Source organism: Corvus cornix, chromosome 8 (genome assembly GCF_000738735.6).
Source record: "Corvus cornix cornix isolate S_Up_H32 chromosome 8, ASM73873v5, whole genome shotgun sequence".
NCBI classification, from domain to species: domain Eukaryota; kingdom Metazoa; phylum Chordata; class Aves; order Passeriformes; family Corvidae; genus Corvus; species Corvus cornix.
In genome coordinates this window covers 24,913,243-24,929,082 of record NC_046338.1, presented here as the reverse complement: position 1 = coordinate 24,929,082, position 15,840 = coordinate 24,913,243, and the positions used below count along the sequence as shown (strand labels likewise).

General features: G+C 55.1%; 2 protein-coding genes across 2 annotated transcripts; one reads left to right on the top strand and one right to left on the bottom strand.

Annotated features, from left to right (window-relative positions):
• The first annotated feature begins 2 nt into the window (after positions 1-2).
• PRDX6 (peroxiredoxin 6) lies at positions 3-8,143 on the top strand. Its single transcript, XM_039556211.1, has 5 exons — positions 3-179; positions 1,992-2,148; positions 6,112-6,258; positions 6,767-6,913; positions 7,493-8,143. The coding sequence occupies exons 1-5, from the start codon at positions 88-90 to the stop codon at positions 7,622-7,624; spliced, it is 675 nt and encodes a 224-aa protein (XP_039412145.1). The 5' UTR covers positions 3-87; the 3' UTR covers positions 7,625-8,143.
• A 1,585-nt stretch (positions 8,144-9,728) lies between these two features.
• FAM78B (family with sequence similarity 78 member B) lies at positions 9,729-15,816 on the bottom strand. The gene is made up of 2 exons (XM_039556210.1): positions 15,519-15,816; positions 9,729-14,153 (listed from the first exon to the last, which is right to left on the bottom strand). The coding sequence occupies exons 1-2, from the start codon at positions 15,779-15,781 to the stop codon at positions 13,631-13,633; spliced, it is 786 nt and encodes a 261-aa protein (XP_039412144.1). The 5' UTR covers positions 15,782-15,816; the 3' UTR covers positions 9,729-13,630.
• Between the last annotated feature and the right edge of the window lie 24 nt (positions 15,817-15,840).

Here is a 15,840-nt window from a genome sequence, read left to right as displayed (position 1 = left end):
TGCCGGCGCGCAGGCGCAGAGGAGGCGGCGGCGGCTCCAGGAGCAGCAGAGGGAAGCGTGTCGGGAATTGTTGCGGGAGCCGCAGTCATGCCGGGACTGCTGCTGGGGGACGAGGCGCCTAATTTCGAGGCGGACACCACGCAGGGCCGTATCCGCTTCCACGACTTCCTGGGAGACTCGTGAGTGCTTAGAGTTGTGGGACCGCAACCGGGGGTGGGCGCAGGGGGTGGGATGTGCGCGCCGCCGGTGCTGCCCGGGGAGCAGGGACGGAGCGGAACCGCTCACCGCGTTCCTTCCACATGGGTGAACCGCGTGTACGCGGCGCAGTTCCACGGGCTTGCTCCAAAAATGTGGGGTTTTCTCGTGGAGCCGCAGCCCCGCGCCGGAGAGCTCGGGGGGTGGGCACGGCGGGATTCCCGGGGAGCGCGGTGGCGAGAGCCGCCCGTCCCCATCGTCGTCGTCTGCGCGGCTGGAGGGCGAGCCCAGGCCTGGAGGACAGGGAAGAGTCAGAGCCCGGGGCACGGCAAAGCCAGGCTTGCCAGAGCAGCCCTTAGCCCAGGCCAGTCCCGGAGACCAGCTCGGGTGTCACGTACATCCCGGCAGTGTGAGCCCGGGCGTGCGAAGGTGCAGTGACAAAGGCTCTGGTCCTGCTTGAGCCCGACCTGGAAAGCCACGTGCCTTCGGGCACCACTTCCCGCACAGCCAGCTGCTCCATTTCTGACGCAAGCACAGCGTGTTTGGGACTCACTCCCGGCAACGCTTGGCAGGCTTGAATCAGCGTTTGGGTCCCCTTCTGTCGGCATTGTGAGCTTGACCAAACGGAGAAAAAAGAACCCTCTTAGCTGCAGGCCTTCTGAAACTGGCTGTTCCGGCTTGGTGTCACACACGTGGTACCTTTCTCCTCGGTTGTTTCCTGCTATTTATTCAAGGAGCATAGTTATTGTATGAAGAGACTCGGCACCAGTGGCCAGGTAGCTGCCCCGTTAAGTCCTGGTGACCCGTGGCAGTCACACGGCTCTGGCAGAGCTGCAGGGCGCCTCACTTGATCCTTCCAACTGCATTCCCAAATGTCTCAGATAGAACTTTCCCCTACTGCTGTGGTGCTGGGGGCCAGGTGAAGATCGGTGCAGTAAGATACGTGAGTGTTGAGCTGAGAAATGGTGCAACGAGTCCCTGGCAGGGAATTTGAAGTGCTAGGGGTGCTTTTGCTTTAGTCCCAGGGAAGTCCTGAGAGCCTTTTTGCTCCAGCCCATCATGCTGCTTGCTGGGCTGCATTGCTGCCTTTCTCTGTGCACTGCTTACCTTACTGGTGAAGTGTAGGATTAGTATTTGCCAGCTCTAAAGACTCAAAATCTATTGCTGCCAAGCTGTGGCCAAAAGCAAGGTAGCTGTGTCATTGTAACAAGAGCCACAATACGATGTTAACTTCTGGCCTTCCCTGTTGATTAATTCTTACTTTTTCATGAAGTGCATCTAGCAGCTCACAGCTGCAGCTGGGTTTGAGGCTTGGTCCTCTCCCATTCTTTTGAGTTGCATGATATACATGTGTATCTCCTCGTGGAGATGAGGTGTAGGGGGTAGTGGCCAGTCTCGTGAATCAGTGACCATCTCTGCAATAACCTGGCTGGCAGGTTGGCATCTGCATCCCCTCACGCATGGGGTCTCTGGGTACAGTGTACACAGGGCTCCCCCAAACTTCCTCACATGGCACAGTGTCCACCTCCATGTCAAGAACCACGGGCTGTTCCAGTATCTCCTGTAGGATCCTGGAGGGAGAGCGGGGAGTGAGGTGCAGGGAGTTTCTGAGAGCAGGGCTTATCTCATGGAGGTTTCTAGTGATAGGGAAGGAAGAGTTCCCAGGGCAGGATTTCCTTATCAGAGAGACGAGCTGTTCCTGCCCTCCACGCCATGCACTCTCCACAGCTTTTTGTCTGCAGCACAAACCAGAATGACATCTCACCTTCACACCAGCTCCTTCCCTCCCCTTCCAGGTGGGGTATCCTGTTCTCCCACCCGCGGGACTTCACCCCTGTGTGCACCACGGAGCTGGGCCGGGCGGCAAAGCTGGCAGCCGAGTTCAGCAAGCGCAACGTGAAGATGATCGCGCTCTCCATCGACAGCGTCCAGGACCATCTCTCCTGGTGCAAGGTACGGGCTGTGCAGGCGGGGCAGCTTGAGCTGCTGCCCTGCTCCAAAGGCCACAGGAGAGGCCCACACAGGCTTGGAGCTACATATGTCACATCCCAACGCATGGGGGTGCTAAAATTCAGGGCAGGAATGGGAAGGTCTTCTCCATCTTCACAGAGCACCCCACCAAGTCCAGGGTGCTCTGTGCACTTTGATACAAGAGGAAAACAATGTTACTGCTGTCCCACCACTGGCCGGTAGGGTTAAATCATGTGGAGGTGATGCTAAAACCTCAGAGGAAGGCAACCTATCCATAGACCCTCAGAAATTTCTGTAATAAAACAGGAAAGGAAAAGAGACATCAGAAGTGAGGAGGCAGTTGTGGTTCATGCTTGGGTAGGGAAAACAGAGGACAAACAGGGACATGTTAAACATAAAACCACAAATAGGAGAATGTTAAATGTAGAACGAACATGAGGGAGTATTAAAAAAAGATAGGAGTGGAGTAACTTGGTGAAGGAACTTGAAAGGAACTAAAGACAAACTTCTGAAGGGAGCCTGTGTGTGCTGCCAGGGAGAATGGTTCCAGGGCTAGAGGCAGTAGGGGTCTAAAATGAGTATTTCAGACAGAAATGGCCGGAGTGTAAAAGTCCCTGGGTGAATTACCTGCCACTCTCTTAACTCTTAATATTGGGAATGTTCTCACATATTTTCCAGGGGTGAGAGATGTGTGCAATAAGAGGCATTAAAGGTGAGAAATGTGTACACTTGAACATTATTTCATGACTGACTGGCTTTAGAAATTAGCTAATTGCCTTATTGCTAAATTGACCTTTGTACCTGAGTAGTGCATGGCCAATGTCCGAGCAAGGGACATTGCCCTCAGAAGGGCCTGGGGAAAGCAATGTACAAATCCCAGTAAATGAGGTTTCTGTGCTAGTCAAACTGGCTGAAGCCAGCAGTCAAATTAGCAAATAACATGTCATTAAACATAACAGAGAATTTGGGTTGTGCGTTTGTTAGGGAGTCTCATCTTGTGGTTGGCTAAAGCCCTTTGTGTTAGGGTATTGCTGACTTCTGCAAAGGCTTTGAATTTGCAAGAAGCTCTTCAATGAAATCAGCTTTGTGAAGGGCAGGCTCTTTCTTGCAGGAAGGCATTAAGTTGTGTCAAGGGAGGGAAGTGCTGAGCTCTCTCCAGGGCCTGCAGGGATATGTGGGGTTCAGCAGACTCAGGTGATCTGAAAAAGAGATGAACAACGAGCTGACTTTGCTGATGCCATGAAATTATTCAGCACAACCTCAGGTAAAACCAGGAGAAGTTGCAGATCAGCCTCTCGATGCTGGCTGAGGGGAGCCTTCCAGAAAAACCACAGAAAATGCAGTGATTCAAGCTGTGGTGAGCTTTCTGTCAGGCTGAGAGAAGCCTTGGAGACAGAGGTTTGGAAGTGTCAGCTCGGCACCTGTCAGAAAGAAACAGGTGAAAGTCCTCCAGAAAAAAAGATCCAACTGATGAGGACAAATCCACAGAAGACTGGAGTGTTCCATGCAGTCTGTGTTTCACTAGATTAAACTTAACAAATCCTAGGAGTGAGCAAACCTTTGGGCAGAACCCTCTGTGCAGCATTCCTAAACACACCTCTGCTTTCTCTTTGGATGAAGCTCCTAGCAGTAGTGGGAGGATGAAGCTGTTTTTCCCTGGAGCCTAGCCTGCAAGGAAGCAAGTGGGCAGGAGGGGTGGCTGAAATCCTGCATGAAACAATAAAGAAACTTCTGTTTGCTTTGCTGCCAAATTTCTGTGGGCAGCCTGGAAAGGTGGGGCCAGAGTGTAGCCAATAATCCTTGTGCCACTTTGTGCAGCTGTGCTTTCCAACCAGAGATGTCACAGCTATTCTTATCCATTCCTAGACAAAAAATAGCCTTGCTCCAGGAACTGGAACAAGCCTGTAGCTCAGCCAGGGATTGATTCCCACTCTCCGACCTCCCCAGTTGGTGTGCTGCTTCTCCAAGGGCTGAATGAATGCCTGAGCTCCCGAAGCAGGCCTGGCTGGCACATGCTGTGCATATCAGAGGTTTCAGTGCTCTCTTTGGCCACTGATACCTGCACCTTGGTGAGTCGGTGGTGAATAAATCACTCCAGTGATGCCTGGTTTCAGCTTGGACTCTGGAAGAAAATTAGTTAATAGGGAAGCGAGTCATGGGTGTTTTATTGCAAAACAGGGTGTGGTTCGTGAGGCTGTTTTCTAGAGCTCCCTAGGTCATGAAGTTACGTGCAGTTTGGAGCGAGTTACAGTCCATAGGATTCAGGTATTACTTCTCAGAAACTCTCTCCGTCCTCCAACCCCTGCTCTGAAGAGAGGGATGGGTGGGTCTCATTTGCTGATGTCCATCTGCAGCCTCTTGTGACTCTGTGGGGCATTCAGCAGCATTTCTCCTCAGCTGAACTCTCCAGCTCTGCTTTCCTTCCCTGCTCTGCTCTGACAAGGCAGGTTTGCAGGACAACAGAACTGATTCCTTGCTTGCTTCCTAGGCAGGCCTGACCACAACCCAGCCGAGACAAACTGCCCCTTTGAGCAGAGCAGTGGTGACTCAGAAAGGCCTGGGGAGAAAACAAGCAAAGAGAAAAGCTGGAAAGGAAACATCTGGCCACGTGTGCACCACTTGACCTGCTTGCAGCATCCTGAGCAGCTGGGTCAGGGCTACAGCCCCTTTTGTCAGCACCATCAGCCTAGGAGGGCTGAGGAGGGGTGCAGGGCCTGCCTGCTCTTATTGCTGTTGGTGTGCTCTGAGCAGTGCCAAGGTGCAGCATTTCCGACCCTGCCCTCCCTGAGTTCCCTCTGAGCTGGGCCCACCCTGCTCCTCCCCCACATTCAAAGCCTGGAGAAGGCAGAGAGATTTGTACATTGAAGTTATCAGCTGAGCTGATAATGCAGCACAGCAGTGTGAGGGAGGCTCACACCAGCATTGCAGTTAGTTCTGTCCCCTTGTAGCATGACAAGGGTGTAAGGAACAGTCTGCCCTGTTCTGGGGCAGGAACCTTGAATTACACTTGCTTTGATGCTGGCAGCTGCTCTGCCTGTGCTGCCTCGAGCAGGCTCCTCCCAGCACTGCTGGGGCTCAGTGTGACCTGTGAGGGTGGTACTGCAAAGTCCAGGGGTAACTTAAATGCCTTGCTCAAGTCCAGACCAGGCTTGGAGATGCTCAAAATACAGTTTCCCTGTATTTGTGAGGCCGCTCAAGTTTGAACTAGTACAGGGAGGAACCTCATAAACCAGGGTCACAAGGAAGAGCTTGCAGGGCTGTGGAGGGGGATGGTTTTCTCTTCTGTCCCAGACATGGTTCAGAAGGGAGTGAGCAGTGTCCCAGCACCTGCACTCAGGCTTCCACTCTTATTTTTTGAGAGTCTTTAGTTAAGTAAGCTGTGAGTGACTCACTAAATGGAATTGGTCCCTTGCACAAGACCTGTGAAGTGTTGGACCTTTGTTAGCTGTAGAGTTGCTGGTTTGCTCTGCCACTAGAGACAACAATTCCTTAAGAGCGCAGTTCAGTTGAGGTGTGACACCAGCACATCTGTCAGCAGTGCTAGATCCCGTACTTGGAGAGAGTTGGAAGAGGGACACTGTTCTCAGTGAAAGGTGGTTAAACCTCTCTGTGTCACTAACACGGGCAGGAATTCCCTGTTGCTCCATACCCACTGCCTGGGCAAAGCAGCTGGTCCACAGGGTGTGAGTGCAGACAGCCTAAGAACTGACCTCCAAGAACAAGGCACAGTCCAGCCTGGCACAAAGGTTTCTGGTTTGTCACCTGGTTTCTGGCAACTTCATGGAAGGCCATGAGCCCCTGGCTGTGCTATGCCAGCCTGAGACCTTGGGGCCAGGCGAGTCACGAGCTCCTGCAGCACAGCTGCTGAACGTTTCTGCCTGGCCTCTGTCTCTGTGATGGTGCCACAGCCAGGAGCAGGAACATCCCATGGCTTTGTCTTTGCAGGACATCAATGCCTACAACGGGGAACAGCCTGCAGAGAAGCTCCCCTTCCCCATCATTGCTGACAAGAACCGGGAGCTGGCTGTCAAGCTGGGCATGCTGGACCCAGATGAGCTGGACAAGGATGGGATGCCCCTGACCGCTCGCGTGGTGAGTGCCTGTCCCCACAGTGCCTTCCCAGAAGTACAGAACCATGCCCTGCTATCCTGCCCTGTGTCTGTGGGGCAGCTTACCTGGATGGACATAGCCATCCTCAGGAGCTGGGATGACTTCCTTGGGCTGGAACCATGGGTTGCCTCACAGAGAGAGGCAGCGCAGCGCTGGCCTTCTGGTGACCCACCCATCCTGGTTGTGCCTGTCCTAGACTTATTTTTGCCAGTCCTTGATCTACTGGACTTTCCCTCTCCCCTCATGTGCTTGCATTGGAAGGGCACATGTAGCAAAACAAGCTGACATTGGACACAGGAGCTCCCAGAGCAAAACCACATTCCCTGGGCATCACTTGTTCTCCAGATCCCTACCATGGCATCCCCCTGTCCCAACACCTGTGATCAAGCAGGCCACCTCCCAGGAAAGGAGGGAACATCAGGGCTGAGCAGATCCAGCAGAGCACTCAGACAAATCTGCCCAGCCCCTGACCCTGTCTCCCTGTGCTCAGGTGTTCGTTTTTGGCCCGGATAAGAAGCTGAAGCTCTCTATCCTGTACCCAGCCACCACTGGGAGAAACTTTGATGAGATCCTGAGAGTGGTGGACTCCCTGCAGCTCACAGCATACAAGAAGGTTGCTACCCCTGTGGACTGGAAGGTGAGAAGCAGAGCAAAGCTCAGAGCCAGGCACTGGAAACAGGCACTGAAATGGCAGCCAGCCTCCCTTGGAGGGACACCCACAGGGTGGGGGAAGCAGCAGGTGGAGGCAGCCTTACCTTTAAAGGCTCCTGTTTCTTGCAGCATAAGCTCCCAGTGAGTTGGGCCAGCTCACCCACCTCCTGGGAAAGCACACCTTTCTCCAGGGCTTGGAATCAAGGGGGAGCCAGCACCACCTGTCCAGGGGTGCCTAAGCAATAGGAATGGATGAGCAGACTCAGGCAAGCTGTGGTCCATCCAGCATCGCAGAGATGCTCAAACTCTCCCATCCTTACTCCCTGTTCCCATGGAAGTGCCATGAGGAGGAGCTGGGCTGTGGGAACCCATTGGCAGGGCTGGCAGATGGCACAGCTCTCCCTTTGGACATCACCCATGTCTCCTGGTGTAGCTCCCAGTCAGCCCTCACTGCTGGCTCCAGGCAGAGCTGCACAGGGCGTGCCTGGGGCTGAGCATTCACAGGGAGGTAGTGCCACCTGTGTCAAACCCTGCCAGCTCCTCACCGTTCCCATTTGCTCCCCAGCCCGGTGACAGTGTCATGGTCGTGCCCACCTTGCCTGACGAGGAAGCCAAGAAGCTCTTCCCCAAAGGGGTCTTCACGAAGGAGCTCCCGTCGGGCAAGAAGTACCTGCGCTACACCCCGCAGCCAGAGTGAGTGTCTGTCTGTCCGTCCATCCCGCCGGGATGCCAGGAGCCTTCCCAGGCCCAGCTCCTGCCCCTCCGACACCGCACAATCCACAGCCTCGTACCGTCACACTGGTGGTGCACTGCAGTACTAAACCAACCCTCCTGTCCCCTTCACCCCCTACATCCCCTCAGAACTAAACCCTGGGTGTTTTCCTGCCTTGAGCCAGCCCTGCAGGGATGAGATGAGCAGACCAGTGGGGACTCCAGGGCCCGTGCTGTGGCGTCTCTCCTGTTTGGTAGCAGCCATGCTTTTTCCAGAGGCATGGTGAGAAGGGGTGTCCTGCTGGGACAGGGAGCTTTGGGAGCTCCAAACTGCTGCATGCCTTTCAGAGCAGCTGTCTAACACACCTTTGGTCTCATGAGTAGGGGAGGAGCTGCAGAGCCAAATCTCTCACTTCTTACTGCTTTCTCATCTCTTGCTGGAAGGTGATTGTTTCCAAGTTTTATGGAAGAGGGAATCAAGCAAATAAACTGACCTTCAGTAGTACCTGCAGTGTCCCTTGTGTGCCTGTGCTGGCCCCCATGGCACCCTGCACCATTTACTTTGTTCCCCGTGGCCTTGCAGCTGGGATTTGTGCCCAAGCTCCCGAGGGGGGTAGCAGCAGCATAGACTGCTCTTGTTCTTGCTCTGTAAGGAAGGCATTTTGGAAAGATAGGTTGTCCTGGGGCACACGGTCTCAGACAAGGCTGTTGCACTGCCCCTACTGGGAAGGAAGAATGTGTCTCAGCCTGGCCTGCCCTTAGCTGCTGGGTAGGGGGCCCGTCCCTGCTCCCAGGGCATGAGCAGGCACAACATGAGCTGTGCAAACTCCTGCCTGCTCTCCCACACCGCCATCTCAGGGATTTCTCAAGAGATGGACAATGTTTTAATGTAACAGTAGGAAAGAAACCTGCTTGCCGAATAGCTCGTAGGCTGGCTGCCAGCATCCCTCAGTGCCCAGCACAATCAGCAGCGCTCAAAAGGAGCAGCTGTTAAAGAAACCAGCTGTCTTGGGGCACAAGTGGGGACTGGCAGGTTTGATGTTCAAGGTGAACAATGCACCAGATGCAATGAGATCCCCCTTCAGAACCCCACAGACTAATCCTGGGGCAGCACCCACAACCCTCTTTCATTATCCACCCACCCCCCCAAAATAAAAAGGTTTTATTAATTTTTAATTGCCTTCAGGAACTATGCAGTGAATATTGGCATATTTCCCCAAATGGCTTTTAAATGAACCTTTGTTATGAAACTCTGTATTATTCCCATGTATTATTTTGACTAGAAGATAGGAACAGTTGGTCTCTGGGCCGACTTTTGTTCTCACTCTTCCACTCCCCAAGTTGTCAATAAATACCAATAAATATCCCCCTTCAGAACCCCACAGACTAATCCTGGGGCAGCACCCACAACCCTCTTTCATTATCCACCCACCCCCCCAAAATAAAAAGGTTTTATTAATTTTTAATTGCCTTCAGGAACTATGCAGTGAATATTGGCATATTTCCCCAAATGGCTTTTAAATGAACCTTTGTTATGAAACTCTGTATTATTCCCATGTATTATTTTGACTAGAAGATAGGAACAGTTGGTCTCTGGGCTGACTTTTGTTCTCACTCTTCCACTCCGCAAGAAGGGGAGGGGGAAGGGCAGCTTTCCTAGTTCCCCTTGGCTGGTCTGCCCGAACTCCTAAGTTTCTTGCTGTTCCCTCACTTTGATCTGGTTTCCTAAGGAAAAAAAGGAATATCTGCCTCCTCCAAGCTTTTCAACCAACTGCCCAAATTTTCTAGAAGGACACAGCCCCACTGCAACCTTAGTGCAAAGAGCCTGCTCTGAGCATCCCCTGGGGAAGGGCACTGGGGAAGCACAACCACTCTGGGATACCACTGAAGCTACCTGCAAGTCAGGACAAAGTGGAACAAATCCTTTCAGCAGACCCAAGGGCTCTACAGCCAGCAGGGACAGCCACTGGTCCCACTGCTGAGGCAGGCAGGGGCTGATGATTGAAATTCCATTAATTCCTGCCTGCTTCACAGTGCTGCCGTGGGCCCAGAGTTACAAACCAGCCAGAGAGACTCAAGCAAACACAAGGTTTGGTTCCAGTACAGCTCGAGTAGTTTTCTTTTAATCCCAGAGAAGTGAAATGCAACATTTTTCGAGTTGGTAATAACATCCAGAGACAGAAGTCCAAGCCCCCTACTCAGTAAAGTCATTTGTGTTTAAGGCACTCTGCAAAACCAGCTTTCCTCTCATTCCGATTTTCCCCACACGGCAGCAGAATACCTGGTTTGGTCTTTTCTCCATAGTGACATTCATACGTCCTGGCTCCTCCCACCATCTCCAGGAACTGGAAACAGCAAATCCAGTGGGAGCTAGACAGAGAAGTGCCAGGAGGCCGGGTCAATAAATAGGGATGGGCACAGGAGGGAGCGCGGGGGCTCTGAGCTTCTGCAGGAAGGGGGCAAGCACCGGGTGCCCTCCCTGCAGGCACCGGTGTGACTCCTCTCCCTCACAAAAAGGGGATGGGAGCGTGGGGACCCACAAGCATCCCTCCCCAGAGGTGCTCCCAGCAGCACCCCAAAATGCAGGGGGCTGGGTGGGGGGGGAGACCCAGCTGCCCCTGCTGTGCAGCAGAAATGATTCCCCCCCCCCGACTTCCAGTTGTCAATAAATACCAATAAATAACTTAAATAAATAAATAAATAAATAAATAAGTGACCGGAGGATGGGAAGAAGGGAAGGGGCACCCCAAGGCTCAGGGCACAGGGAGCGTAAGGGTGGGCATTTCCATGAGCTGCCCCTCCCTGAGATGAGGGGGTACTGGTGGGGAAGTGGAGTGCAGGGCAGGCATCCCCATGGGGTGGTTGAACACCAAGCCCAGGGGTCTGAGTGCTCATCCAGCCACGGGGAATGAGCCAAACCCAGACTCATGTGGGAGCTCTTGCCCACCACCTCCCCCTTTTTACTTTGAGCAGCACCAGCCCCACAGCTGGGCTCGCCCCACACCTCCACCCAGGTATGAACACACACCTTTTGCCAACATGCAAAATGCCTGCACATTTCTGTAAACACTGTTTGCACGGGTTTCTTTGCAAACAATTCTTGCAAACCATTTTTTTTTCTTCTTTTTTTAACGGGGAAATGCCCACAAAGACAACCCACACATCAAACCGAGTTAAGTGCATCAAATCCAGCCATCAGAGGAGCGGGAATGGAAGCCTGGCAGAAGCCTGGAGAGGTGAACTCAGGCATGGCCCCGGGGCTCAGCCACCACCTGCCTGCAGGCTGGGGCAGCCCCGGGGGCTCAGGCACAGGGCTACAGCCAGGCACAGAGCCTGACACTGGCACCAGGATGTTGCAGACATTCACGGACAGAAATCCAGCTACTGCTGTCTCAGTGTCATGGCAAACAATGTGCCAAGGCTCAGACTGGCCAGCAAATGCCAAAAGATGGCAATGAGTTCAGCAGCATCCCCACTCTGGATGCCACGTTGGTGCCACAGCAGCTCCTTGGGCTGACAGCCAGCATGCAGCCCTTTCCCAGGGGTTTTGGGGAGCTGGCTCACACAGCCTCTGGACACAGCATCCTCTCCCAACAGGAAGCCCACCTTGGAGCTACCTGTTTATAGTGGAACCCCTTCCTCTGGCATTTTAGCTCTAATGCTGCCAGAGATACGTCTGTCCCGCTGGCTCAAAAGTATACACCTGCTTTACTTCAAACCAAAAGGTACTTACCCCTCCTCCCCCAATCCTTAAGGAAAATTGTGTTTCAAGTTTCTAACCCATCTCCACACACACTTTTTGAGAAACAAAACATCAGTCATTGCAAAAGCTGCCATCAGTCCCACACCAGGACAAAACCAGAGTCTCACAAGAGCAGGACATCTTCCCATGCCAGCAAGCTCCCTGTGGGAGCTCTGCTTCAGAAAACACAGCAAACCAAAGCTCAAAGCCCTCTCTCCCTCCAGACCTGTCCCACAGCAAGGCTGTAGCCCCCTGCAAAACCCTGACATAGGCACCAAAAGCAGCAGGTTCCAGCCCAGTGTGAGGCTGGGCAGGAGGAGCAGGAGTGCCGGCCCCGGCACAGGGAAATGTTGCGTCAAGGCGTCAAAATGCAACACTCCCAGAGGAAAAATAAAGAATTGCATCAGCAGCAAACACTACTGAGGACAATAAATAGCACGGGGATTTTACAGGGATTTTTGGTCTAAGTTGCCTCAGGAGCCCCTGTGCTGGCGGGGCCCGGGGTGCACACCCCGCCCTGGAAAACAGGAGCCGCACTGGAAGCTTTGCGGGAGCGGAGCCGCGGGGATGTGCTGGCACAGGGAGCTGGGCAGCGCCAGGCTGGGCGTCCCAGTGCCAGGCTGAGGGCAGCACTGCCAGCACCTCAGGAAAGGCCTTGCATGGAAGCGTCACCCAGCGATCCTCCCCAGGCTCTCCTGCCAGCGGGACAGCACATAGGACCCTCCCAGCAGGAATGACCTGCATCCCCAGGGCAGCACAAACCCCTGCAGTATGAAGGCAGGGCTGCGAGCTGGAGGAGCTGCAGGGCTCGTGCCGGGGAGGACAGAGCAGAGAAAGCAGCAAAAGCTGTAACTACCTGCCCAGGAGTGATGGAGCACCCAGAGCAGCAGCAGCACAGCCATGGTTTATGCCTCTGCTGCAACTCCAGGGTGAGGTCCTGGGAATTGCCAGCTGCATCCCACAGCACCATGCTGCCCCATGGACCAGCCAATGTCAGCCATCCAGGCAGCAAGGGGTGAGGAGAAAGGCAAATAAATCCCCTTGTTACCCCTCCCAAGCACTGCAGCAGCAGGAGGCAGCGCCCAAGCAGCACATTCACCTCCTCCTTCCCAGGCAAACCCAGGCCTGCCCTGAACAGCCACCACTCACATCCCTGCCTTCCACCCACCAGGAGGAGAGCCCATCCCTGCAGAGCCTGGAAAGTTACCACAAGGCGTGCTGTCCCCTCCACTGGTGGCCCAGCCAGTAGCCACCCTGCTGTGGGTGACTGAGGAAGAGGAGGTCTCCATGTGAGCCAGTATTTGCGTGGAAAATGAGCAAGCACCTGACTTCTAGCAAGGGATTGGGGTCTGCAGTGAAGCAAGTGAGTCCAGGGGTACCTCTGAGCCAGTTTGGGTACCCCATACACACAGAGCCAGAGAGCACCTGGGCTGGGAGAAGGGGCACTGCTCCCCATTTCTCACTCGGCTGAGAATCGGTTTTGCTTCCATAAGAGAAAGGTCAGCGGGACTTAGGAAGGGAGGCAGAGGAACTGCAGACTTAGTGCACCTTAAAACAAAAGGACATCTAACCTGCCCTTAGATCTCACTCCAAGACAGAAAAGAGCTATGGCATGTCCTACACTCACAACTACTCCAAACACACCCAGACGCATGCAAAACGTGTCCTGCTCCCCCTGGGCTGCAGAAAACCCTCCTGGCAGTGGCACCAGCCAGCACCAGGCTCTGATCAGCCCCCCAGCTCTGCCCGTTCCCACCCCACTCCCGGCCCTCCCGCCCGATCCCAGCAGGCGGGCGAGGGGTGGATTATCGATCCGAAATGCATAGGTATGGACACGGCAGGGACACAGCATCCCGGCGGGAAGGGTCACCGCAGCGGCCCCCGCTGCCAGCAGGCACAGCCGTGCTCCTCGCTCCATCTGGGTGGAAAGCAGCATTTGCCACGGGCACAGTTCAACCACACTCATGCTCCTTGCACTGCCCTGCAAGGAAAGACGAGTCCTTTAGGTCAGACAGCCTCTGCGCCAGCTGCAAGTACTCGATTCCACTTCCTGGGAAACCCTCCAGCTCAGCAAACCCTCTTCTGCGCCCTTGTGCCAGCCAGGCTCTATTTCTGACAGAGGAGGAGCCACGTTTCCAACCACAACAACAAAGGCAGGAGAACCCAAGAGGTCTGCTTTGGCTCGGAAACCCTGTTCGTCTGCAGCAGGCTGGGGACACCCAAGTCCTCACGTGCATGCCTGGCACTACCCTACTTGGGAGGTATCACGACTATGGGCTGCCCTCGCTTGGGTCTCCACATGAGGACCTGGGCGTCGTTGGCGTTGGGCTTCACTAGTGCGTTTGGTGGGATGGGCTCCATCCTGCTGAGGATCCGCGGCTGCTCCTGCTGAGTCCTTCCCACCAGCCGTGCCCGCTGCCCCAGCAGCTGCATGGGATCGACCTCAATGTCCACTCGCATCCTCCACTTTATAGTCTGCAAGATGATCTTCTCCTTGGTGGTTGTGTTCATGGCCACGAGCCACGTGGTAAAGCTCTGGTCCCTTTTAATCCTGGTCAGCAATGGCACGTTACTGTTGCTCACAGGGACAGCCCACGTCACACTAGGGTAGAAATTGTCATTCATGCTCACCGAGAACCTGGAGATCTTGTTAGTGGGCCCGACCAGGGTCACGGTTTCTGTGGTGTTTCCATACCAGGGGTAGCTCACACCATCCGAGTCACTGATGGCTTTTACTCTTCCTTCTCGCAGGTCGGGCAGCTCCCAGCTTGACCTAGAGAATGGGAAAAGAAAGGTGAGCAGGGAAATGTCAGAAACAGTGCCCAGTGAGGGATGGGGAAGCCAGCAACACAGGGACCCTCTCCCTGCCAGCAGCAAACTCTCAGGGACAACCTGAAGAACAAATTCAGCTTCTGTTCCTTTACTGAGACCCACATGTCCAGCTCAAGCCTTTGCTCTGCCAACACAATACCATTTTAATTAACCTGCAATTAAACTGACTGGGCCAAAACCCACTGCTGAGGCTCCTTGGGGTCACTCTCTCTTTAATCGGCTCCTGCACTGGAGCACAGCCTTCCCAATCCACCAGCTGCAGCACCCTGACCAGGGCAATGGCCCAGCCTGTCTGCAACCCCAACCAAGAGGTCTGCAATTTTTATACCTTAAATACAGAGACATGAACAACAATTAAATCCCACAATTATGCCTTGCCACTGGCACAACAAAATCCCTGCAATATGGCTGGGGGGTGGAATTCAGCCCAAATCTTTGCTGCTGACCATGTTACCAACACTGTGTGGCTATGGCAAGGCCTGCATGGCAATTACAAGGGAGTAGTGTTGGAGCAGAGGGGCTGGCGCCACACTTCTGCCTCCCCCCCAAATGATGACCTCCACTCACTCCAATGTCCCCAAGTGCTCCAGTGCCCCACACACACCAATCTGACATGATACAAGGATGCAAGCAGGCAGCATAAGAGCCTGCTGCTCCCCCAGCACCCACATCTGTGGCACCAGCAGCAGGAGCCCACCAACGAGCTACAGAACAGACCCCTCTGGACATCTCCCCCTCTTGCACCACCTCTTTCAAAAGGCATGAGACACGGACACAGAGCCTCCCAGCATCCCCACAAGTCACCCGTACATTCAGCCTTGGGAAAGGCTGTTTTCCAGCCACCACTTCTGCCAAGCACCGCAACCTTTCCTTCTTCTAACACAAGCGAAGGGGGCAACTCCCCCAGCACTGCCCGCGCTCACGTCCAAGTCCCAAAGAAAAAACGATGCTTGGTGGGAGACAGCGGCCGCAAAGCCCTCGGAAGGGCGATCTCCAGGCCACCAGCATGGTGCAGGAGCCGCTGTGGGGCGCGAGGAGCAGGAATTGTGGCGGCGAGGAGAGGGTGCTGGGGTGAAGGCGTTGCCCGTGCGTGGCTGCGGCAGCGGAGGTGGGGTAGAGGTGCAGCACGTGGCGCCGGGGGTGCAGCACGGGGCGCCGGGGGTGCAGCACAAGGGTGCCTGCGGGCGAAGCAGGGCAGGTGCCCGCACCGGGGAGCCAACGCCGTACGCAGCCCGGAGCCCGCCCAGGCCCCCGTGCCCCCATCCCCGGTGCCGTGCCCGGCCCCGTGCCCGCCCGCGGTGCTTACACGCCGAGGTCGCTGTAGGTGTTGTAGAACTCCATGTGGTTGCAGGCCTGGATCCAGCCCACCACCCAGGTGTGCCGCCGGGCGATGGGCGGCATGAGGACGCGGGCGGAGGCGCGGAAGTAGGGCGTGCGGTACCGCAGCACCACCGGCGAGCTCTCCTCGATGGCCGTGGCCGCCGGCTCGATGGTGGCCGACACGTCCGACACCACGATCTGCTCCCGGCGCACCCGCGCCTTGCAGGCCACGCTCTGCAGGCACCCCATGGCCGCGGCCGAGCCGCCGTCACCGCGGGCCCGGGGGGGCGGCCGGTCCCGCCGCCGCC

Coding starts and splice junctions, on each gene's coding strand:
- PRDX6 (XM_039556211.1), top strand. CDS start 88: ATGCCGGGACTGCTGCTGGGGGACGAGGCGCCTAATTTCGAGGCGGAC. Junction 180..1,991: donor CACGACTTCCTGGGAGACTC/GTGAGTGCTTAG, acceptor CTCCCCTTCCAG/GTGGGGTATCCTGTTCTCCC. Junction 6,259..6,766: donor TGCCCCTGACCGCTCGCGTG/GTGAGTGCCTGT, acceptor CCCTGTGCTCAG/GTGTTCGTTTTTGGCCCGGA.
- FAM78B (XM_039556210.1), bottom strand. CDS start 15,781: ATGGGGTGCCTGCAGAGCGTGGCCTGCAAGGCGCGGGTGCGCCGGGAG. Junction 14,154..15,518: donor ACCTACAGCGACCTCGGCGT/GTAAGCACCGCG, acceptor CCCATTCTCTAG/GTCAAGCTGGGAGCTGCCCG.